The 26,155-nt window shown below is 46.2% G+C and overlaps 2 protein-coding genes across 12 annotated transcripts in view; one reads left to right on the top strand and one right to left on the bottom strand.

Annotated features, from left to right (window-relative positions):
- LOC306785205 (suppressor of tumorigenicity 7 protein homolog) overlaps positions 1-16,200 on the top strand; it is a 36,689-nt gene extending 20,489 nt beyond the window's left edge. For 4 of the 11 annotated variants that reach the window (XM_079279464.1, XM_079279457.1, XM_079279460.1 and 1 more), the window contains 14 exons: positions 4,207-4,289; positions 6,154-6,313; positions 6,950-7,004; positions 7,402-7,517; positions 7,616-7,691; positions 8,583-8,764; positions 8,866-8,963; positions 9,128-9,242; positions 9,863-9,935; positions 10,413-10,515; positions 13,463-13,613; positions 13,728-13,820; positions 14,654-14,796; positions 15,725-16,200. In XM_079279464.1, coding sequence (XP_079135590.1) covers positions 4,212-4,289; positions 6,154-6,313; positions 6,950-7,004; positions 7,402-7,517; positions 7,616-7,691; positions 8,583-8,764; positions 8,866-8,963; positions 9,128-9,242; positions 9,863-9,935; positions 10,413-10,515; positions 13,463-13,613; positions 13,728-13,820; positions 14,654-14,796; positions 15,725-15,820 — 1,539 coding nt within the window. In that variant the 5' untranslated portion in view covers positions 4,207-4,211 and the 3' untranslated portion in view covers positions 15,821-16,200. Of the gene's footprint in view, positions 1-4,206; positions 4,290-5,597; positions 5,680-6,153; positions 6,314-6,949; positions 7,005-7,401; positions 7,518-7,615; positions 7,692-8,582; positions 8,765-8,865; positions 8,964-9,127; positions 9,243-9,862; positions 9,936-10,412; positions 10,516-13,462; positions 13,614-13,727; positions 13,821-14,653; positions 14,797-15,724 lie in introns of those variants that run through there. The other 7 variants (XM_079279465.1, XM_079279463.1, XM_079279461.1 and 4 more) reach the window with 7 other exon arrangements.
- Positions 16,201-17,062: 862 nt separating this feature from the next.
- wnt2 (wingless-type MMTV integration site family member 2) lies at positions 17,063-25,784 on the bottom strand (the record flags this gene model as incomplete). The annotated part of the gene is made up of 5 exons (XM_079266155.1): positions 25,662-25,784; positions 24,686-24,906; positions 22,061-22,338; positions 21,671-21,935; positions 17,063-17,268 (listed from the first exon to the last, which is right to left on the bottom strand). The coding sequence occupies exons 1-5, from the start codon at positions 25,742-25,744 to the stop codon at positions 17,063-17,065; spliced, it is 1,053 nt and encodes a 350-aa protein (XP_079122281.1). The 5' UTR covers positions 25,745-25,784.
- Between the last annotated feature and the right edge of the window lie 371 nt (positions 25,785-26,155).

Below are 26,155 nucleotides of genomic sequence, written 5' to 3'. Positions count from 1 at the left end.
TGATCTTCTTCCAAGTGTGCATTTTGTAATTGAGGCAACATTTGGTTCAAACTGCGGTTCCAGTGGTACGTAGATCCTGGTTGAAGTCTCTTACTTTGTATTGTGGATCAGGTTCTATGTTTATATTTTAGGATATTTAACATTCGCTGATACAACTGTGTCTCTCTCTCCCCCCCCCCCCCCCCCCCCCTCCCTCCCTCTTCTCATAGTCAAGGTACGTTTGAGGAGGCTGGATTCAGCTCTTCTGGTATTACAGCTATGATGATGATGTTGTTGTTTGTGGTGGTCAGTCAAATTATATCTTGAGTATGTGGGCACCGCACAGTGATCGATCTGTCTTTTTCACCATCGCTGGTCAACTTGCCTTGTTCACATTTACATACACATGTATGTAAACACGCACCTGCACACAACAAGACAGAATCTTATGAACACCGTGCACGATATTCATGCTCATGTAGGGTCGGGCCGGTGTAAAAAAACCTTCAAACCGATTCGATACGTATAAAGCCAAACACAGGACACCGGCTTGTCACTTAAACGAGGATATCTGGTCCACCTTAAAGTTCAGTCCACCTTAAGTGAAGCAATGATTGTAGTTAAGAAGCTGACTTCGTCGTCGACGTCACTCATTGGTTTGTGGACTGCAGTTTTGAAGCCTCCGGTTCTGCATTTTGGCCGTCGCCATCTTGGCTTTCTGCAACCAGTGAACAGACATGACCACGTTTGGCTTGCGGAGGAGTGACGTAGAGACGTGGTGTTACGCTCCGGTAGCGTCCTGATGAAGCTCATCCTGCTTTATGATTGAGACCATAAACTCATGTTTACAATGTTTACTGAAGTCACTCCAAAAACACGTGAACTTTCTAGAAACCAAACACAACGTGTGCCTCTGCATGTCACCCCCGGTTTCCTGTCAGTCTCCGAGCTGCACGATAATAAAGATGAATCATCTTAAGTTGTATGTGAGCTGAACCTCACTCTGTGCCCACGTGACGCTCTCAGAGACAAACTGCTGCCGCTGTGCTCAAAAGGTCCATGTGCGAGCCGTTAAAACTCACCGCTGCGTCAATGTTTCCCAAAGCAGCAATCCGGTAAGTTGCTCGAGCAGATGTAGTGCAGCTGTGTGAGGAGACGATGCCGGAGGTGTTTTGTGAGGTTTGACTCCGACTTGGCTGCCGTAGCACATTGACGTCGATGTTCTGAAGCTTTGGCTTCATGTCGTCATTGTCTTTCACTGTTTTGTCTCCATTCCAGCCCGCTGGAGTTAAAGATGAAGCAATCCGTATTAAAGGTTTCAGGGTGTTTTCAGGGTACAGTACAGGCCTGCAGTGCTGCCGTCTGTGGAGACTTAACACATCCAGTGACTGCAAAGGATTTATATCAAAGAACGAGTTCAGATTTCAGTTCATCGAATTCAAAGACCACGGCTCCTCTGACGTCTGAATGTCGGCGTTTTGATCTCGTATTCCATGTTTCACATTCAGCGTACGGCAGCAGGAAGCTTCCACAAGCTGAGTCACTGTCCCACTTCATAGTCTGTCAGCATTCTGTGTTTAGTGCCTTTGTTCCAACACGTTGGAGATAAATGTTACTCTGCAGACTGTTGTGGGGGCAGAAGATGCTTCGACCTTTTCAAACACGTACCGTTTAAGTATTTCTCATGAATACACAATGAGTCATTTCCTTTTGTTCTCGTTCGTAGTTTAAGTGTGTGTGTGTGTGTGTGTGTGTGTGTGTGTGTGTGTGTGTGTGTGTGTGTGTGTGTGTGTGTGTGTGTGTGTGTGTGTGTGTGTGTGTGTGTGTGTGTGTGTGTGTGTGTGTGTGTGTGTGTGCATTCGGGAGAGTAATTTAATGTCTGAATGTGACGTCTGTCTCAGCGTGGGTCTTTTCATTATTCCGGTCAGGTCGGCATGTCTCTTCAGTAAAGGCAACAATCTCCTGTTGTCTCTGGTGACATTTAGTCCTCAGCCTGTCTGGTAGAATTTATCCCTTTCGAATCATCACGTTATCCTCCCAGCATGCTCTCTGGCATTGAATCAGCCGAAGAAGCCACCAGGGGTCGACTCCTCTGGTTGTATAGAAGTCTATAGAAAATGACTCTACTTCTCTCTTGATTTATTACCTCAGTAAACATTGTAAACATGAGTTTATGTCTCAATCTCTAGTTTCAAGTCTTCTTCAATACAGCATGATGTTCATTTAGTACATTATGGTCCATTTAGAGTCACACAGACCATAAAGCAGGGGATGCTTTAGGGCGGGGCTACACAGTGATTGACAGGTCTCTACCACGGCGTTGTGCATTCCTAGAGTTGTCTTTGTCCGTCGTCCGTCTTACTCTTTCTCTTTTCACAGCGTGTTTTCAGTTAATTGTCACATTTTGGTGGCTGAAAAAGGTGTTAAGTGTTCGGTCGTACTTATCCTCACCGTGTCGTTTCACTTCTGGTTGCAAAAAAACAAGATGGCGACGACCAAAATGCCAAACTCAAGGCTTCAAAATACCAATAGGTGACGTCACAGCGTCCACTTCTGATAGTCTATCTGTTGCAAATTTGATAATTGATTGTTTAAGTGTGTAAAAATGAAAAGCAGCTGCTTCAGTGTGAGGACTTCAGTTCGTAAAGTGTGAACATGTTCCGGTGGTTTCTTCCTCTTCTTTCAAACTCTCAAGTCAGAGTTGGTGATTGATGGAACGGTTTGGATTGTGAGTGAAGTAGAGCAGAACCACTGAGTCCATAAAGTGCATAACAACAGACACATGACCTGTTGTTCCTGGTGTCCCTTACGACTTCTAGGAAACGTTCCTGCGTCGTGATAATCTCTCTGATCCTCGTCATCAGGACACCCGAGCATCAGACGTCTCATCCCGAGTCTAAAGTTAATTGTGTGACACGGAGTCTTGATTACATTCTAGTTTAATTCAGTCCTGGGACTCTGGTGGATCTCCGAATGGGGAAAATTGTGTTATGAATTGTGTTACAACACCCGAGGATGATGTAATTAGACGAGGAGGAGGATGAGTGATTTCCATCTGTGGCGTTTGCTTCCAGCACATCCAGTTAGCAGAGGATGTGTTTTCTGACATGCTAACATGCTAACGGTGTCAAATCCAATAAGACTGCAGCTAACCGTTGTTTTAATTGATAACCAGTTCATAGGTTTGTTTAATTGTTTCATCTGTGAGTCTGTGACAGGCGTTTGGAGAGACTTAACAGAGCCCAACGTGATATTTTCTAATGGCTGTTTTTATAATTGTGAAAGCAGGAAATCTTTGATGAATTAACGAATCATTTCATCACTAAAAACAACTATTTGACTGTTTTTAAAGCTCTACAAAGCTTTGACTTCACTTTGGATCATGGCCACCCTGCTATATTACATTCATGTGCACAGTCCAAATGTCAGTTATGGCTTCATTATTATTTGGACTCGGCTGAAGAGAGACGAGAGTCCCAGCAGCCTCCTCGTCAGCGCAGACTGACGGCAGCTGTTCCACCGCCGGCCGGCCTGAAAGAGGCTTTTCTGTGAGGACCAGAGCCGCCACTTCACTGCATGAATAGCCGTCCAGCTGCACTGTGTGTGTGTGTGTGTGTGTGTGTGTGTGTGTGTGTCTCTGTGTCTCTCCTGTGGCTGCCGGCCCTGTCGGTGATGATGGCCGTGCTACAGGATGCTCCACACGAAGCCGTTAGGCTGTTGAATTCTCTATTGGACGTGAGCACATGGATGGATCTTCTGGCCCGGCGGACTGCACACGCGGAGCTTTCTTCACCGCTCTGAGCTGCTAATCTCTCCAAACCGATCATTACTTACATGTGCTTAAATCAGACGTCTGTGGCTTATCAGCCTATCACACGGAGGCGCTTCCTCTCCTGCATCCGGCTGAACGCGAATCTGTTTTAACGCGTAAAGAAAAGCAGAAGCACAATCTCAAAATCCGTCAGGGACAGAAGATCCGCGTCAGCATCGCTCACAGTGTCGTCGTGCTGTAAACTACAAACACACAGTTCTCAGACAACGGAGAGAAAGATCACCGCTGTCAATGTCAGCCGACACTTTTAGGAATCAGGGATTTATTTCTTTATTTCTTTCGTGGAGATTGTTTTGTGAAGTGTAAAGCAGATGGCGGAGGAGATGTTGTGAAATGTTCTCCTGCTGGTGTAGATGTTGTGGTGAGTGTCTCCTCTTCTCTTTGTGTCTCTGCAGTAAGCATGTTTCTCAACACCCTGACGCCCAAGTTTTACGTGGCTCTGACGGGCACTTCCTCCCTCATATCAGGACTCATATTGGTAAGAACCTCTCGTATCATTGTCTGTGTCTGAGGAGCATCAAGCTGATGCTCGTATCAGGTTTTAAATGTATTATGATGGAAGTCAACATTTTGGTAGCGGGACAAATTTCTATGTAAAAAGTGACGTTTTCTCACAAAGCACAGATATCGGCTGTTAAAAACGACCGTTTTCACATGACGAACAGTGGCTGTTACTCTTGGCTGTTCACTGCGGCGCTCCAGCCTCCTGCTGTTCTACTCATCAGCGTAATGTGATGAATCCCACTTTGAGGTTGATGACTGTGCACTATTACGTGACATTCTCATTCGTAACGTTTAAAAAGAGAGAAGATGAATTTCCAGAGGCGGCTCCGCGGGATGTGATGTGTTCGGACTACAATCGCCAGGTCAGAGAGGAACTCTCGACTCATTCAGCTCTTCAGCGAGATGAGCGGCACGTCTCGCGCCACGCCAACACACTTCCAAAGCTCTCACTGCTGCTTCCAGCTGCAGCTTGTGGTGTTTTCTGTGTGTGGGAGGGAAAGAGATGGAGATGTTAATAGAGCTCTCCATCTCTGGGCATTAAGCACCCAACTGGTGACAAGTGGTCCCAGGACGTTTCCCAACATCGTGCAGAAAGATGGGACGAATGGGACAAACGTCCTCATCACAGAGACGCAGTACGTGAATGTGTTGGTGAGGCTCTTCCTGCTGATGCAGGTGTTTTCAATCTCTCGTCACAGAGTCTGTATTTTCAATGAGCTCCTCTCTTAATTAACTCACTCCGTCTCTTCCCTGCGGGTTATTGGCCGATATAAAACGGCGTCGAGCTTCGCACATGCTCTGTGAGGTGATTAAGAAATGCGGAAGCCGATCGGTGGCGTCGGAGCCAAGCTGCTCATTTCGCGGTAGATGTTTATGTCCCGATTAGTTCTCGATGAGTCCCATCAAACACCAAATATCACTTCCTCCCTCGAGCCGCCGATGAGAGGACGACGTCTGTGCCGGATGGCCGTGCGTACACTTCCTAAAGTGCTGCAGCTCTCCTCGTTTACTTTGCCGTCAGACAGACGGTTCAGACGGGAACCCGAAGCCGTTAGATGATCCACGCCTTTACAGTGACATCATTTCACCTCGCCGAACACAGGAGCTGCTGCTCTACCGCGGATACGATCCTTTAGTTCACCAGAATCACACGGTAACACAATGTGAAGAGGCGGTGGAGGACCAGGTGTTCTGCCCCGGCTGAAGGAGTTGGTTGGTAGAGTGCAGCAGTAGACTCGTGAGGCTGAGAGCCAGTGAAGCCACGCTGTTCATTACCGCCGGAGTTGAGTCCACGTTGTGATTAAAATCATAAAGATGTTCAAAGCAGACGGGGAAGAGCTCTTCAATCAGTGATTTATCTGATGGTGGTATTCTAGCCAGTGGTTATCTTTACATGCACGTCCTGTTTTTAATGAACTACCGCTGTGTTAAGTGGACTGAGATTGCTTTTGTAAAGAATGAGTGGAACCAACAATGTGTATTTTATTGAATGAAAGTCATGCGAACAGATAAATGCAATCTCTCTCTCTCTGTCTGTCTGTCTGTCTGTCTGTCTCTCTGTCTCTCTGTCTCTCTCTCTCTCTCTCTCTCTCTCTCTCTGTCTGTCTGTCTCTCTCTCGCTCTCCCTCTCTCTCTCTGTCTGTCTGTCTCTCTGTCTCTCTCTCTCTCTCTCTCTCTCTGTCTGTCTCTCTCTCTCCTCTGTCTCTCTCTCGCTCTCTCTGTCTCTCTCTGTTTCTCTCTCTCTGTCTCTCTCTCGCTCTCCCTCTCTCTCTCTGTCTGTCTCTGTCTCTGTCTCTCTCTCTCTCTCGCTCTATGTCTCTCTCTCTGTCTCTCTCCAGATATTTGAGTGGTGGTATTTCAGGAAATATGGGACCTCCTTCATCGAGCAGGTGTCTGTGAGCCACCTGCGCCCCCTGCTGGGCGGAGTGGACAGCAGCACCCCGAGCAACTCCAACAGCAGCAACGGAGAGGCCGACTCCAACCGACAGAGTGTGTCCGGTAAGAAGCCTGGCGCTGCTGAAAGCTCCTGACAGGAACGCCCCGATGTGCTCGGCCTGCTTCTGTGTACAGACAAACAGGACGACGTCAGATCAACGAGCTCGTCTTCGTGATCGTGACTCTCCAATCCTAACAGTTCATGAGCAGATCATTTAAAGTCATTTATTAAAGCACAATATTTGAGTATTTGCTGCTTTCTTCTGTTTTACAAACAATATGTTGTCGTTTGGGCTCTTCATGAGCATCTTTCACTATTTTATGACACTTCATAGATTAAACAATTCATAATTAGATACCAAGAAAATATGAAAATTACTTGAGAAGATCCGAATTGATATTTTGACCTTTTAGTTCCAAGTTAAACTCCAACAACTCTGGATCCTAAAATTCCCACAATGCACCTGGATTGCCTCAAATCTTTCCTTCCCAGTAAACATTCAGGTCTTTAAATGCACCAGATCAGTGTGCAGCCCTGCTGCTGTCGTTAGTTCACAAAGCACAACACGCTCCCGTTACCGCAGCGGAGCAACGTGAGCAGCGCTCCTCGTAATGAATCAATCCGTGTCCCCGTCGGTCCGTTAAGGAAGTCCAAAGGTGTCGACTTCACCTCCACTCTCTCTCTGTCTCCTCCTGCAGAATGTAAAGTCTGGAGAAATCCGCTGAATTTATTTCGCGGAGCCGAATATAACCGGTGAGTGAGAATGTAAATAACTCCTCCGCTGTCTTTTATCTCTCTCCTCCTCCCTCCTTCTCTCCTCCCTCCTCCCTCCTTCTCTTTGTTTTCCTCTTCTGTGTTTGATGGAATATTCTGTCATCTATTTCACGATTCATCCTCCGTTACATTACATTCAGTTTCTCTATTTCTTTCACTCCTTATCACCTCCTCCCTCCTCCTCTGTCTTTGCACATCCTCTCATCTATTCTTCTCTCAGGTTTCTTTTCTCTCTCATCCTTTCTTTTATTCCCTCTGTGATGTTTCCTCCTCCACGTTTCCGTTCCGTGTATCCCGTGTTTCTCTCCCGCTGTCGACCCGTGACTCGCACACAGTCGTCTGAGCCGCTGAATCTTCATCTTTCTCTCGTCTTCAGATATACGTGGGTGACGGGTCGAGAGCCGCTGACGTACTACGACATGAACCTGTCGGCGCAAGACCACCAGACCTTCTTCACCTGCGACTCGGACCACCTCCGGCCCGCTGACGCCAGTGAGCAAACACGAGCATCGTACAGTACCCTGACACACACACACACACACACACACACACACACGTCTGACATCTTCACTGTGTTTGTTTGGTGGCAGTTATGCAGAAGGCGTGGAGAGAGAGGAACCCACAGGCTCGCATCTCCGCAGCACACGAAGCTCTGGAGCTGGAGGAGTGAGTTGACTTCTTCTTCTGTCGTCCTCTCGTTGTCTCGGGTCCAGCGGCTCCGTCCTCTGAGACGAGCTGCTCGTCGTCTAGAGCAGTGACGTGTCGATGTGGGGACGCAGATTAAAGGGTCGGCTTCTTGATTTCATATCTTTCAATGTGGACGACAACACTTGTGGAGAGGGTGGGATTTATATTTTATCATAGAACCGGAGCTGAAATACAGACTCAGACCCTGAAGGACAAAACCCGTTCAAAGCCCTGACGTTACTCACGGCCATCATCGTGCATTCTGTTATATCAGGCCTTCACTCTCAGCCCTGCCTTCTACTTTCTACTATTTCCCACCAGATTGAGACATGTTTTCACGTTTGCCTTTTGGGTGGAAGCGTGTTGTTTTCTGGGTTATTGCTGCTGTGCTATGAGGCCCTGCAGTGTTTGATGCAATGCATCGTCGACACATCCCAGACTGGGAACACAATGAAAACCACACATCTTTTGTTGTTGTTTTTCCTCCATAAAGGGTTAAAAGTCTGAAAATGGATGAATGGAGAAGTTTAAGGGGAAAATAATGTGAATATATATAAAAGGGAAACCAAAGGGTTAAATCATGTTGCCGAGAGCAGTGATGAACAGTCGTCATGATGACACACACAGTAAAACACATGATGACAGAGTTCAACAGATCCACGAGTCACTGACCAGCGTGGAGCGATGAATTAAACGTGAACGTTCTTTAATCGCGTTTAATTTTTAGGAGCATCTTTGGCTACAAAGGAGCTCAGAGGAGCCGCGTCGGTGGCGCTCGCGGCTCGTATCGAAGAATAAACCGCCTTTGATCAGATCTGTGACAAACCCGACTCCGTGAGTAAGCTAGTGTGTCATTTCCTTGCTTAACAGATCCTCGAAACCTCTCCTCTCCTGCAGCTGTGCGACGGCGTACATCCTGCTGGCGGAGGAAGAAGCCACGACCATCATGGAGGCCGAGCGTTTGTTTAAACAGGCGCTGAAAGCCGGAGACGGCTGCTACCGCCGCAGCCAACAGCTCCAGCATCACGGCACACAGTACGAAGCCCAGCACAGTGAGTAGGAACCGGGCCAACGCTCTCAGCTCGCTCACTTACAGTCGTGTGTGTGTGTGTGTGTGTGTGTGTGACGTCATGCGTCTGTTTGCCTCCGACAGGAAGAGACACCAACGTATTGGTGTACATAAAGAGAAGACTGGCCATGTGCTCCAGAAAGCTCGGCCGAACACGAGAAGCTGTTAAAATGATGAGAGATGTAAGTGTTCACACACACACACACACTCCAGATTACACGGCTTTTAGCTAGGCAAGTGTTGCTGTAACTGCATAACTGATGAAGCCTGAAGCTCTTGTCTGCTGACTGTGCATGTGTCGCCCCCTGCTCGGTATTACATGTAACAACAGTTGTGTGTTTTCCAGTTAATGAAGGAGTTCCCTCTCCTCAGTATGTTCAACATCCACGAGAACCTGCTGGAGTCACTGCTGGAGCTCCAGAACTACGCCGACGTCCAGGCCGTTCTGGCCAAGTACGACGGTGAGGGGCTCGAGCGCACAAGGCTTTCACTTCCGTTCACACGGAAACAAATACAGCGTGACATAGAAAGACTGAGCAGTGTCCACAAACCCATTCAAGTGTCAGGAACTGCCTTGAACTCCTGTATCCTGTGAATACTGTCGAGATGAGCGCGCATTTAATAAACAGCACTTTACACGTGCAGACAGACGCTCTACAAGTACTCCGCTTACCTGCACAAATACTTTGCCCTTATTTCATAAAAGACGATATTCCTTCTCAGCTGTTCGCGCGGCTGAAGAAAGAGAATATTCCACTAATATTCACGTTTCACTGCGATAACAATATGTAAAAGTGTCACGGCTGTTTGAACTCAGCCTCTCTTTCATCACTTCAACCACCTTCTTTAGAAGGTGTGTGTCGAGGCCGTAGTGAATGTCTAACAGCCCGTTGATATCCTCCTCCTGAACACGGCCATGCTTCTCTGCAAGCTGTCGGAGTTATTCATCGTGTTCAACAGCAAACCTCGTGAATGCTCCGTCTACATGTCCGGAGGACGCTCTGGCAGGCTGAAAGGACTTGATGAAGAAGCCTCAAGTCTTCTTCACTGAACTCTCCGTCTGTCTGCTTTGTGTCCTCAGATATTAGTTTACCCAAATCTGCAACAATATGCTACACAGCAGCCTTGCTCAAAGCCAGGGCGGTGTCGGACAAGTGAGTATCGCTTTCCACCGTCGACGGTGCTCGACGTACCTTTTCCTGTCACCCATGTAGATGCATACACAGAGGAGATCTACATTTGGTGCTCATTGCTTCTTATCTTTTTGTCCGTTTTGATTTGTTTTTCGTGTCAACATGTGTCGTGTTACCGTTGAATCTGTTCTCGTACACCCTGAAACCAAAGGAAGCATCAGTTAGTGATGGACCGGAGCCGTCTCCTGCTTCATGCATGTTCATCTAAATGCACTCAAAACACTCGGCTTCAGGCTTCAGTCACTTGTTTTAGGTTTGATGAGTCGCTCTCACAGAGCAGCTGGTGACGAGCGAGTTTCAACGTCTTCACTCGGCACCGCGGGACGTATTTTATAAAGCACTTTGATCATAGAGTGATGTGTAGACCCAAGTGGGATTACTGACAGGAGTGTGTGTGTGTGTGCGTGTGCGTGTGCGTGTGCGTGTGTGTGTGTGTAGATTCTCTCCAGAGGCAGCATCCAGACGAGGGCTGAGCACAGCAGAGATGAACGCAGTAGAAGCCATCCACAGAGCGGTGGAGTTCAACCCTCACGTCCCCAAAGTGAGACTCGTATACTCACACGTTAACACACACACATTAACATACACACTCACTCACACACACACTCACTCACACACACACTCACTCACTCACACAGACATTAACACACACACTCACTCACACACACATTAACACACACACTCACTCACACACACACTCACTCACTCACACAGACATTAACACACACATTAACACACACACACACATTAACACACACATTAACACTCACACACACACACACACATTAACTCACACACATTAACACTCACACACACACATTAACTCACACACACATTAACACACACACTCACTCACTCACTCACACACACACACATTAACACACACATTAACTCACACACATTAACACACACACTCACTCACACACACGTTAACACACACACTCACTCACTCACTCACTCACACACACACACATTAACACACACACACACACACACACACACATTAACTCACACACATTAACACTCACACTCACTCACACACATTAACTCACACACGTTAACACACACACTCACTCGCTCACACACACACACATTAACACACGCACACACACATTAACACACACATTAACTCACACACATTAACACACACACTCACTCACACACATTAACTCACACACACACACATTAACACACACACACACACATTAACTCACACACACACTCACACACACATTAACACACACACTCACTCACACATATTAACTCACACACATTAACACTCACACACACACACACACATTAACACACACACACACATTAACTCACACACATTAACACACACACACACACACACACATTAACTCACACACACACGCACACACACATTAACTCACACACATTAACACACACACTCACTCACACATATTAACTCACACACATTAACACTCACACACACACACACATTAACACTCACACACACACAGACATTAACACACACACACACGCACACACACATTAACTCACACACATTAACACACACACTCACTCACACATATTAACTCACACACATTAACACTCACACACACACACACATTAACACTCACACACACACATTAACTCACACACACACATTAACACTCACACACACACACACATTAACACACACATTAACACACACATTAACTCACACACATTAACACACACACTCACTCACACATATTAACTCACACACATTAACACTCACACACACACACACATTAACACTCACACACACACATTAACTCACACACACACATTAACACTCACACACACACACACATTAACACACACATTAACACACACATTAACTCACACACATTAACACACACACTCACTCACACATATTAACTCACACACATTAACACTCACACACACACACACACATTAACACTCACACACACACATTAACTCACACACACATTAACACACACATTAACTCACACACATTAACACACACACACATTAACTCACACACATTAACACACACACTCACTCACTCACACACACATTAACACACACATTAACTCACACACATTAACACACACACACATTAACTCACACACATTAACACACACACTCACTCACTCACACACACATTAACTCACACACACACTCACACACACATTAACTCACACACACATTAACTCACACACATTAACACACACACACATTAACTCACACACATTAACACACACACTCACTCACTCACACACACATTAACTCACACACACACTCACACACACATTAACTCACACACACATTAACTCACACACATTAACACACACTCACTTACTCACACACTCACACACACATTAACACTCACACACACACACACACATTAACACTCACACACACACATTAACTCACACACACATTAACACACACATTAACTCACACACATTAACACACACACACATTAACTCACACACATTAACACACACACTCACTCACTCACACACACATTAACACACACATTAACTCACACACATTAACACACACACACATTAACTCACACACATTAACACACACACTCACTCACTCACACACACATTAACTCACACACACACTCACACACACATTAACTCACACACACATTAACTCACACACATTAACACACACACACATTAACTCACACACATTAACACACACACTCACTCACTCACACACACATTAACTCACACACACACTCACACACACATTAACTCACACACACATTAACTCACACACATTAACACACACTCACTTACTCACACACTCACACACACATTAACTCACACACATTAACACACACACTCACTCACACACACACACTAACACACACACGTTAACTCACACACACACACGCGTTTCAGAAGAAGGCCTCGTCTTCAGCCCCATTTACTGAATATTTCTTGCAGCTCCTCTCTGACCTCTGACCTGGAGAAACGTGGTTTTGAAGACCGTCTGGAGCCTCTTGTACCGTTTAGCTTCTTCCACCTCACTGAGCACCATGAGTTACACTTACAACACAATTACTCCCCTTTGTTACACTTACAACACAATTACTCCCCTTTGTTACATTTACGACACAATTTCACGACTTTGATCAACGATTGTGATCTATTGACTCACGCAGCCGTTTAGCTGACGCACTGATTTTGATGACATGAAGCAGAGAAATGACCGCAATAAGCTCTCTATATCATGCACAATATTACTTTCTGTTGAAGTTTCTATGAGGCACTGGTGTTGGTAATACTTGTTGTACACTACATATTATATATATATATATTATAAAGTTCTACCTTCTCTGATCAAACATACCGATGGACCCACATCTTGTTATTAGCGGCCGTTTAGCTGCATTTCATTTACTCTTTTCTTTGTCAAATTCAGATTAACTGCCGTCGTTTAATCCTGTTCTTCTTCCGTCTTTGTTCCTTCCTCCTCTTCCTCTTCCTCCTCCTCAGTATCTGCTGGAGATGAAGAGTCTGATTCTTCCTCCAGAACACATCCTGAAGAGAGGAGACAGCGAGGCCATCGCCTACGCCTTCTTCCACCTGCAGCACTGGAAACGGGTGGAGGGGGCGCTCAACCTGCTGCACTGCACCTGGGAGGGCAGTGAGTACACGCACACACACACACACACGCACACACACACACACACTCACTATTGGATTCACTGTTCATCACTCAGTAAATACTCCTGTGTGTGTGTTCTTTGTGTGTCTGCAGCGTTCAGAATGATCCCGTATCCTCTGGAGAAAGGTCACCTGTTCTATCCTTACCCCATCTGCACAGAGACGGCCGACAGAGAGCTGCTACCCAGTAAGAGACGCTCCGACACACACACACACACACACACACACACGCGCACACACACACGCACACACACACACACACAATGCGTTTTTACTCAGTACAAGGTGGAACATACGGCCTTGATATCCTGATGTCGAACAACAGTTACCTCTGAGAGCACCTCAAAGTACTTGAGTAAATGTACTCGGATACATTCCACCACTGTGTGTGTGTGAGAGTGTGTGTGTGTGAGAGTGTGTGTGTGTGTGAGAGTGAGTGTGAGAGTGAGTGTGTGTCGTCGTGCTGTCTGCTCAGCAGCTCGTCTGTCTTCACACACAAACCTTCACTTGATGAAGTTGGCTTCCAGCCACCAGCAGCAACACACTGGTGTGTGTGAGTGTGTGCGTGCGTGCGTGCGTGCGTGTGTGTGTGTGTGTGCGCGTGTGTGTGTGTGTGTGCGCGTGTGTGTGTGTGCGCGTGTGTGTGAGTGAAGGGGGTCAGAGGTCATTCCTCTTAAAGTTGAGGAAGTCTTTTTGTGTTCATGAAATATTTCCTTAAAAACATTCAATGAGCCTTTTTTTTTTTATTGGCATGAAAATTTCAGTAAAAATATTTTGCCAAAGCATCAAAATACAAAAGTACACAATAATATTAATATGAATAACAAACATTAACGATTATTATATTATAACAAATTATTATTATTTAAGTTGACTGTGATTAAGGCAGTAATGAGGCAACAGTGAGTAGTTTTAGACATATGTGATGTAAATGTATAGACTAACTTTGTGTGTGTGTGTGTGTGTGCGCGCGCGTGCGTGTGTGCGCGTGTGTGTGTGTGTGTTCGTCCCACGTGGAAGCAGTGTTTCACGAGGTGTCGGTCTACCCGAAGAAGGAGCTGCCCTTCTTCATCCTCTTCACAGCCGGCCTCTGCTCCTTCACCGCCATGCTGGCTCTGCTCACACACCAGTTCCCCGAGCTCATGGGAGTGTTTGCTAAAGCTGTGAGTCTCTCTCTCACACACACACACACACACACACACACACACACACACACACACACACACACTTGTTCTCCCTTGTTTGGAAAGTTTTAAGGAAAGAGGAAATACAGAGAATCATTTTGTCATGATAGTGTTACATTCAGCATTTAAAGTTACTGTGAGGGACTTCTAACTGGTCTGACCCAGTCTCAGTGTAGTCCTGATCCTCTATCAGACCTCCATCAGTACAGAGACCATCAGAGAGAAGATGGTCTGTTTCTATAGAGTTGTTCTTGATGCTCGTCATCGGAGCCACCGGGTCGGATTCTGGTGAAACCAGATGAACTCATGCAGGTTCACCAGAACCTCCTTCAGCTCAGACTCCAGCAGAGACCGGTCCACCGTGGACAGACCCAGATCCTCCAGCAGAGACCGGTCCACCGTGGACAGACCCAGATCCTCCAGCAGAGACCGGTCCACCGTGGACAGACCCAGATCCGGAGCTCCCGAGGGAGGAGAAGAGCTCAGCTCCTGGTAGCAGCGTCTCCTCCTCCTCCAGGAGCAGAGCTTCTCCTCTCTGGGAGCCAACACGTGTTGCTGGACCCACTGGAGGGAAGGGAGGCAATGGGAGAACCAGGACCAGGACCTGACTGAGACTGTCAGACCCTGCTGCAGTAAAATGAGGTTTTCTAAAGGGACTCTGGTGGACTCTTGTTTCAGTCCAGAAGCTGCTAGATTGTTACTTTCGGCACCACCTGAGGTTAAAACTCCTCCTCCGAATGAGCTTTTAACTTATTTGTCGATGCAAAATATTGAAAAAGAAAACATTCTCTTGTTTTTAAAGTTTCCCTTTAATGAGATGAAGTCAGATTTAAATAGTTCTGCTGTGTCGTCTGTTCCTCGTCTTCCTGCGTTGATAACAGAGAGTTCTTCTTCGTCTCCCTCGTAGTTCCTCAGCACGCTGTTCGCTCCTCTCAACTTCATCATGGAGAAGGTGGAGAGCATCCTGCCGTCCAGCCTCTGGCACCAACTCACCCGCATCTGACCCAGACCCGACCCGCATCAGACCCAGGACCAGGACCTCCTTCCGGACTGAAACCAGGAGCGCTGCGTTGGACCGGACTGACGCACCTTTGTGCCGAGGTCAGCGAGTTCAAAACCAAACCGAGGGACAGACGACGAGAGACGGGAGACAGAAAAAGGCAAAACACTGGAATCCAGATGTGGTTTTGACTTTATTTGATATGTTTGCATTTTTGGGGGTTTTCAATCATTTAAAGCTGTTCTTTTGTTGTACAAAAAAAAAAAAAAGGTGATCAATTGCCATCATTAAAAAAGTGAAAAGACAAAACAATACAATAAAGGACTTTTTGTGTAATCGCTGCAAGCCGAATTCCTCCCGACGTTTCTTTGCTTCGCGCCGTTTGAACGGCTGTTTGACGCCTCGACCCGGAGAACAGATGACACCATCTCAACGGTAGGTTTTAAACTAACATCTCAGTCCACAGGTAGAAGAGTTCGATCTGCGTCCACCGGGGGGGTTTGAGTCTCAAGACGGGAAATGTTTAAGAGCCGGAGATTTCACATTTTTAACCCCGTTTAAGATAAAACAAGTGAACTCTTCATCACTTTCTAAAACCAGCTTCTTTTGTTTGCACTTACATTTCTGTGCGACATGAAAAACAGAACAAATAAATTTTTTATCAAAGGTTTTCAATCTGATCTTAGACTGCATTACATCTAAAACTTTAAAAAGTGATGGTTGCAGCAACGTGAACATGATTTATAAGTGAAGAGTGAAAACTAGAGAACACAATCGTCCTTTTTTTAAAGAGGTCTCAACAACAAAGTGTCCACGTTCCTTAGTGGATACGAGTCCTGTGATTGGCTCTCACGGCTGGTTAAAGCGTTCCTATTGGTTACAGATAATGTTTCATTCTCTAGACATCTTATTTTAATTTACACAACCACATATTTACATAAAACAGATGCTGGTGAGTAAATAAATACAGTGAAGTAAGAACGGATGGTTTAGATCTGAGCTGTGAATGAAGAGGAACAGTGTCCGGTGATGTCGTGTTCACCTTTCAGCTACTTTATGTTGAACCTGTTTTATTTGTTTGACATCCTGATATCTTAGATCTTTCTGTGTGCTTCTCTCTGAAACACCTACATTCGTTTGGAACCCAAAGAGCGCCACCGACAGACACTCGGACCCGACGCTTCCTACTGTTTGATTGACAGGCGACACACACAGACGTGAGCTGCAGCGCTCCGAGGTGTCGGGTCACGTCTGGTCTTTACAGGTGTGCACGTCCACCTGCTGGTGACAGTCGCTGCAGCGCACCGAGCAGCACCACTGGAACTTGCACTCGCACTTCTTGGTCCGGCTGATCCTGGACGTGTCGTAGCCTCGACCGCAGCACATCACCTCACAGCCGTCCACCGACACCGACGACCGGTCACACACACGACCACCTGTACCCATAGAGCCTGGGGGGGGGAGAGGAAGAGTCAGTGAGGATTTATCTGCTCTACTTTTATAATCGTTTACTTTATGAACTACAAACTAACCTTTGGTTCAGTTTTCTGTGTTTTTGAATTTTAAAATCAACGTTCTATTTCTAGATGTTAAATAAAAAACAACTCGAACATAATCCACTGCACATTTCTTCACTTTCTATCACGAGAAAATGTTCTGATGTTTGCAGCTTCAGCCACTTCTTGCAGCACAAAACAAATGAGTGGACTCAAAGAGGTGACTAGCAAATTACTGCAGACTTAAGATGTTCGCTCCCTTTAACTCAGTCGCTCTAAACGTGGCCAATCAGAACAGTCGTATCTGTGAACGACAGCCAATGGGAGCGCAGCATTAACTGAGTAAGATGATGACCGCTGGACCAAGGAGAGATGAGAGATTGATGAAAGGAGCCGTCAGCCTGAACTCACCCTCTTCATCAGCTGTTCATTTTACAGGAGACAGAGACACACACACACTCCCAAATCTCCAGCTACACACACACACTCCCAAATCTCCAGCTACACACACACACACTCCCAAATCTCCAGCTACACACACACACACTCCCAAATCTCCAGCTACACACACACGTTTTCTATCTTTTAAAAAACTTAAATTAAAACTTTTTGAGCTGCTGTGTTACATCAGACTGTTACTGAAGGACAACGTGTGTGTGTGTGTGTGTGTGTGTTCTCAGCAGACTACTCCTGTATAAATAAAAGTTAAGGAAAAAAATGATGATGCGCAGGCTTCAAGTGCCATCTCGAACACAGTTCTGGAATTCGCTCCGTGTTTACATTCTGCTTCGCTCCGTGCACCCCCCCATCCCCCCCTCGCCAGGTAATATGTCTGGGCATGAAACCTGAAGCCCCGCCCCTCTGGCGGCGTGCCCGCCATCCTTTCGCCCGCCCGTCATCTGCCGGTATGCTGCCCTGCGAGGGGGTGACATCACGGAGTCTCTCCCAGCGTCTGCTTATTGAATTAAGATGAAGGGGCGCCGAGAGATGAGTTTAGCACCTGAGCCTCGCCGGGCCGAGGGAAATTGATTTCACACTTTGAAAGAGGCTCAGAGGGGCCCGTCTATCTGTGTGTGTGTGTGTGTGTGTGTGTGTGTGTGTGTGTGTGTGTGTGTGTGTGTGTGTGTGAGAGAGAGAGAGAGAGATATATATATTGGATTCAGTCTATGTGTTATTCCGAATGATTGAGGGTGAGTTTGCATGTCTGAGCGTTTTTTAGTGTGTGTGTGTGTGTGTGTGAGAGAGAGAGAGAGAGGATGATTCACCGTACGTTCCTGTCATGACTGAGTGAGTTTACATGCCTCTGTCTGTGTGTCCCAGAGGACTCGGTCTTTAGAGAGGGAGTTAAGTTCTCATGAGAGGCCCGAGGGGTGTGTGTGTGTGTGTGTGTGTGTGTGTTGCCTCACCCTGCTTACATGTACACAGCACAGAAAGCCTTCATGTCTGCTGTAAAGCCTCTACTTGTTCCCTGAAGGGGGCCCGAAGACCTCCAGAGGTCCATCAATTCAGAACAGTTTTAGCTTTATTTTGTATGTCAATAATATGTCTCGATACACAGAGGTATCAATAATATATAAACTATTAATATACCAAATTAATTTAGGCTACTGTCTTACTCTCTGGGTAACAAGTATCACCATTAAACAAACTGGAAACATAAATAAAACATTTAAATAAAACACCAAAGATCAAACTCACGCTTTTATCTTCCAGACATGAAGATAAATTCAAACCATTCTTCTGAACACATCTGCGCGCTAAACAGCAGGTTTATTTTAGGGTCATGAAACTGTGACGGTGTCTGATAACGTCCACTGTTCACACATGAATACATGACACCCTGACAGACGAAGCCCAGGGTTCATTCACTACCACATCCAACGTTTCCTTTGACTCACAAGTGTCCTTGAGCAAGAGTTGTACTCTACACAAGAGTCCTAGAACAACAGTTGTACCCTACACAAGAGTCCTAGAGCAAGAGTTGTACCCTACACGGGTGTCCTTGAGCAAGAGTTGTACCCTACACGGGTGTCCTAGAGCAAGAGTTGTACCCTACACGGGTGTCCTTGAGCAAGCGTTGTACCCTACACGGGTGTCCTTGAGCAAGCGTTGTACCCTACACGGGTGTCCTTGAGCAAGCGTTGTACCCTACACGGGTGTCCTTGAGCAAGCGTTGTACCCTACACGGGTGTCCTTGAGCAAGCGTTGTACCCTACACGGGTGTCCTTGAGCAAGAGTTGTACCCTACACAGAGTCCTAGAGCAAGAGTTGTACCCTATACAAGAGTCCTAGAGCAAGAGTTGTACCCCACACAAGAGTCCTAGAGCAAGAGTTGTACCCTACACAAGAGTCCTAGAGCAAGAGTTGTACCCTACACAAGAGTCCTAGAGTAAGAGTTGTACCCTACACAAGAGTCCTAGAGCAAGAGTTGTACCCTACACAAGAGTCCTAGAGCAAGAGTTGTACCCTACACAAGAGTCCTAGAGTAAGAGTTGTACTCTACACAGAGTCATAGAGCAAGAGTTGTACCCTACACAAGAGTCCTAGAGCAAGAGTTGTACCCTACACAAGAGTCCTAGAGCAAGAGTTGTACCCTACACAAGAGTCCTAGAGTAAGAGTTGTACCCTACACAAGAGTCCTAGAGCAAGAGTTGTACCCTACACAAGAGTCCTAGAGTAAGAGTTGTACCCTACACAAGAGTCCTTGAGCAAGAGTTGTACCCTACACGAGTGTCCTAGAGCAAGAGTTGTACCCTACACAGTCCTAGAGCAAGAGTTGTACCCTACACGAGTGTCCTAGAGGAAGAGGTGTACCCTACACAAGAGTCCTAGAGCAAGAGTTGTACCCTACACGAGTGTCCTAGAGGAAGAGGTGTACCCTACACAAGAGTCCTAGAGCAAGAGTTGTACCCTACACAGAGTCCTAGAGCAAGAGTTGTACCCTACACAAGAGTCCTTGAGCAAGAGTTGTACCCTACACAAGAGTCATAGAGCAAGAGTTGTACCCTACACAAGAGTCCTAGAGCAAGAGTTGTACCCTACACAAGAGTCCTTGAGCAAGAGTTGTACCCTACACAAGAGTCCTTGAGCAAGAGTTGTACCCTACACAAGAGTCCTTGAGCAAGAGTTGTACCCTACAGTGTCCTAGAGCAAGAGTTGTACCCTATACAAGAGTCCTTGAGCAAGAGTTGTACCCTACACAGTGTCCTAGAGCAAGAGTTGTACCCTACACGAGTGTCCTAGTGCAAGAGTTGTACCCTACACAGAGTCCTAGAGCAAGAGTTGTACCCTACACGAGTGTCCTAGTGCAAGAGTTGTACCCTACACAGAGTCCTAGAGCAAGAGTTGTACCCTACACGAGTGTCCTAGTGCAAGAGTTGTACCCTTCACAGAGTCCTAGAGCAAGAGTTGTACCCTACACGAGTGTCCTAGTGCAAGAGTTGTACCCTACACGAGAGTCCTTGAGCAAGAGTTGTACCCTACACGAGTGTCCTAGAGCAAGAGTTGTACCCTACACGAGAGTCCTTGAGCAAGAGTTGTACCCTACACGAGTGTCCTAGAGCAAGAGTTGTACCCTACACGAGAGTCCTTGAGCAAGAGTTGTACCCTACACAGAGTCCTAGAGCAAGAGTTGTACCCTAGACCAGAGTCCTTGAGCAAGAGTTGTGCAAGTGCAAAAACGCTGCGGCTCAAAATCACAGCAAAGAAGTGTAAAATCAAAACATCACTTCAATTTTACCTAAAATTTGAAAAACTAATTGTCAGTTTGGGCAATAAAAACGGCAATATTTGCACATAAATATTCACTTTCATTGCTCAACCTGCACTTTAAAACAAGATTAAATATTTTGTATTTTATATAATTTATTGTATATATCCATTTAATTTAACGTGTCCAGAATTGGGAGAAGTGTCTCACTTTGACACAAAGCACACTGTATTACTAACGATTGTATCTTGTCACGCGATCCCCCCCACCCCCGAAATATGCCTCTCTTTGCTGGCCAATCGTGCCCCCAGGTGTGTGTGTGTGTGTGTGCGTCCAGTGATTTATAGTGATCTGTGGTGTTCTAAGGTTTCAGTCCACAGAAGTGTGTAATGGGTCTTAAACTGGCCGACACCCGATCGCCCCGGATCATCTGCTGCCTGTCAGGCATCCACCTTCTCTTTCTGGCCGTACAAATGAAAACCTCAGGTTGAGTTTCCTGTGTTTCATTGAATCAGTCAATAGAAGGAAAAAAAAGAAACTACAGAATCATCCACATAGATTCACAGTCTGATGTTTTACTTAAAGATAGCGTGACGGGCAGGAGGACACTGGAGCTGCAGAATTACCTCAAGATCTACTTTCGTTTACCTGACTCGTGGTCCCGTATGCAGTAGTCCGGCGAGTCCTCCGAGTACACCAGGTTGTTCTTGCTGGGCCGTTTGAAGTGCGCGTGCGCGGCGGTGAACCCGGTGCCGTACTGGTTGACGGCCACCTGCACGGCGCCGTTGTACCTCTTGCGCAGGTGGTCGCCGGTGCGTCTGAAGTCGGCCATGGCGAGCCAGCAGGTCCGCACGCTGCACGACCCGCTGACGCCGTGACATTTACACTCCAGAGTCATGAAGCGCTTCACCGCCTGGAGAGGAGAGGGAACAGGAAGTGACATTAAAAAAACTGATAAAGTAGCTCAGTCTTTGATCAACGATTGGTTTCTAATTGGTTTCTTGCTGCAGGCGTTTTAGATGACGAGTGCCTCCTCACCTTCCTGCCGGCTCGGTTGTTGTGCAGGTTCATGAGCGCCCGGGCGTCCCTCTCCTTCCTCTCCTTGGCGTCCACGAAGCCCTGGCTGAAGCGCATGGCGTGCTCCACGTGGTCGCTGCAGCCGCCCCAGTCAAACGAGCCCTTGGCGTCCCGGGACGAGCCCTTCTTCTTGGGGTCGCAGGAGCAGGAGTCCAGCTCGCCTTGGCTGCAGGCGCGCGCCAACGTGTAAACCACGCCGGCCGAGGAGATGGCGTACATGAAGGCCACCTCGCGGCTGCCTGAAGGGGAAGCAAGAAAAGGCAAGTCTAGAGTTCATGCACAGAAGAAGGTGATTTATTTACAACACATTTTGCATTAATGATATACGAGCAAAGTTATAAAAAATCATTTGTGTAGTTAGGAAGTCAAGTTTCAAGCAAATCAGATAGTTTACCAGTTAAAGACTCGCTTACTTTGGCAAAGTTCTCGTAAAGCTGCTGTTGTCAAAACCATTTGAGAACTTTGGCATCAGAGTAGAAACTCAAGGTATTGTGTCAGCACAAGTATTAAATAACTACAACACACACACACACACACACACACGCAGTGATCTCTTAGTTGAGCGTGGCTAACGAGGTTAACGAGGAGAACGCTGAGAGAACACGACACCAGAGAGGAAAGCTTTAAAAGCCCTCCTGTGTAATTGTTTGAAATTAGCCGGCTGACGTTGACAGTAAGGAGCTTCTGACGGGGGCCTCGGTGCACCGCCATCATGCGGGAGGTCCGAATACCACACGGCTGATTAGAGCCCCCCCCCCCCCCCCCACGAAACGGACTAAGTCGAAGGATCCGCCTCGCGGGTTAAATCTCAGGGCATGGGACAGGAACATCAGGCCGCCGCGTCCTGATGATCCTCCACTGGCAATAAAAACATAAAAGATTATGTTTTAGTGGCAAATATCTGTCACAGGCTGCTTAATCATTTAGATCCTCGATGCTGCTGAGTCATTACTGTCGTTGTCACACTCTTCATATAACATCTGTTCTCAACCACACACACTCCCCCAGAGAATACATGTTGAGCGTCGTCTGTTGCTCAGGAAGTCTCTTCTTCTGCAGAGAAGACAAACGCTGCTCGAGACCCGACGTGATCTTCAGAGTGGTGGGAATGAAAAAATGATTATTTATCATTTCAACGAGCTGAGTGGAGAGTAATTAGACACCTGAGATCGTATCTGAAGTGGATTGAACGTAAACAATTATCGTCATCACTGAATAATCTGTGGATTATTTTTTCAATTTTCATCTACAAAATCTATGAAAATAGATGAAAATGACAGTTTCCCAAAGTGCACTGTTTCAGATGAGTGATTTTCAACTGGGGCTGCTATTAAATCTGACAATATTATATCTGTAATATCTATAATCTATAACATCTGACAAGTAAATAAAGATGAATTCAGCATTGTTACTGTATGTACCGTGTTATGAGATAATTACATAAGTATCACTTGTGGAGCATAAATAAGACCAAAAAAAAGAAAGAAAACTGTTCCAGATACATTTTTCTTCCACCAACAAATCTTTTTAGCACTAAATCTGAGTACCAGACGTCACAATATTACTACAACAAAGTACTGAGGAGCATGCCCCCCCCCCCCCCAACACATGAGAACAGACTAACGGAGAAACCAGTCGGCTGCACCGACGTGATGAATGTACAGATGTAAAGTGAGACGAGGTGTGGAATGCGATCCAACAACCTGTGGAGAGGAAGAAAAGGATACATCTGTGAACTACCGGTGTCGCAGTAAATCAACACTTGAAAACAACCAGCCGGTTGTTTCGGTTTGTCGGCGTTTAATTGAGACAACATGTTTGTTGCTGTTCACAGATCGTGTGCAGTAACGCAATCCGGCAGATACTGGCGCTCACAATCCAACTTCATGTTCCTGGTCCCGTTTGAGGTCCCTGAACTCATCATGTCATGACTGCATCTGATTCACTTCACTGCTGAGAGCTGAGCAACACGGATTGACGTTATACCTCTAAACTGACACAGATATGTGATACGCTGATTTAAGTAGTCATATGTTACGAAGTTAACAATCATTGTTGTTTTCCTACAACAAAGTCTTGCAAGTTTTAAATTAAAGGTTCAGATTTAAACAACGTTGACTTATTCATTTAGAAATGACAACTGTAAACCGCAACTTGAGAATTTTCCAACCAAAAGACTAAAAAAAGAAAACTACACTTATCATCACATTCAACTTCATGCCAATAGATCCCTCTGATGCTACACGCTGCCTTTAATTGAATGTAACTTCCTTTTGATGATGGTCATCCATGCAGACACAGTGAGGCAGGTATTAAAGACGGACATGAAGTAACTGAACTTTAACAGCTTACAGGAAAAATAAACTCTGATGAGATTCTCAATTTAAATCCCTCAAAACCTGTTTGAACTTCCTCTTCCCCCTGAGCCTCAGTGACTTGCTCAAGGACACTTCAGCAGGCAGGGTGGCCACGGGGTTTATGTTCAGTCAGTCTCTCCCTGCTCTTCTACATCTTAAAGAGTTTTTAAAACCTCATTCAGCATGAGATGCTTTTTAAAGGCTCAAGTCAGTCTCCTCCTCCACTCACTGCGCAGCAGCAGGCGTCCGAACAGGTTGTGGTCTCTGGCCGTGGTGTTGCAGTTCCAGCGGTGGTTGCGGAATTGGTGCTGGCACTCGGAGATCCAGTCCTTCATCCCGGCCCCGATGGCCTGCATCACCTTGGGGTGCTGGCGGCACAGCTGGCGCTGCTTGTTCACCAGACCGGGGATGTTGTCGCACATCACCTGGGAGCCCAGCGTGCCCATGTACCTGCAGACGGACAGAGAGAGACGGACGTGTGAACATCTGGGGGAAGACTTTTTAAAGCATTGATCAAAGGAAGGGAAAAGTGTGTCTGCGAAAAGATCTGGATGAAATGTTAGAACACAATCAGAGTTCTCTCAATTATCTAAAAGACAGAACTTCAAGAAAATGTTGAATAAAGAAGACACAGCCAGAAATAGTAAAAAGACAAAGTGACAAAACAAAAAGGTGTCTTCTTGAGCAGCTTCGTGTTGAAATCACTCCGAACAAGTCCACACTCACAGGTACCTGCAGAACACGGTGACGACAGACATGCAGGGAATTTGAACACTTGCAGGCTGCAGGGATTTCCCCTCAGCGATCAGAGAAAGAGAAAGACATGAAGGAAAAGTATCTGTGCAAACAGGCGCTGTGAAGTTTGGAAAAATGGAAACAGAACCTTTGCGAGAAAAACGAAGTCAGCAAATAAAGAGAAATGATATCAAATGACTTTATCCTGTAAACGGATCTGTCCAAATATTCAGACTTAAACGTCAAGTCATGAAAACCAATTCACTCAATCAAGACTTTCAGGCCTACACATTAAAAATATAATAATCACAAAGAGGAGAGAAACAATACAAATCCCATTGTTTCATTGAAACAACGTTTAAACGCATTTTGTGCTAAAACGTGTTCGTAAGAAAGTCATGCATGCAGCGCGTGGGCTTTTGCAGGTTGCATTCAAGACGTAATAATAAAGAAAAACTCACGGTACTCACCACCAGGACGCATCGACCTCGGCCGTCATCCAGCAGACTGCCACCGACAAATAAAAACATATTCCACTCGGCAATAAGTTCATATTAACCAACCGTCGGTCCTTCTATGGATCGGGACGGAGCATTCCCACGAATGAAAGACAGAAATATAAAACATTAGGAGAAGTCACAACTTGTTGAAACTCCGAAGAAAAAAAAAGAAAAAATCAAGCTTGGATAAAAAAATGTATCATCACACAGTCGAGGACGGAGGTCTGCGCGTAAAAGCCATGACTCGGTCGCGCGCCGGCGAGGGGGGGGAAAAAGGAAAGTGAAGGTCTTAATAGTCTGGCAAATATTTTCAGTGGAGATGATGCGCTATCAGGTTTAAATTGCTTTACACGAGGGGTGGGCAGAGTCCCGTCTCAGGAATGAGCCGTCGGAGAGTATCTGTTCAGGCTGGTTTGACACCAGACAGGCTTTGGCCCGCGTCCAGACCGGAGCTCCGCCGCGCC

Source organism: Melanostigma gelatinosum, assembly GCF_949748355.1.
Source record: "Melanostigma gelatinosum genome assembly, chromosome: 1".
Classification (NCBI taxonomy): domain Eukaryota; kingdom Metazoa; phylum Chordata; class Actinopteri; order Perciformes; family Zoarcidae; genus Melanostigma; species Melanostigma gelatinosum.
The sequence above is the reverse complement of the archived record's forward strand: the minus strand, read 5'-3'. Positions and strand labels throughout refer to the sequence as shown.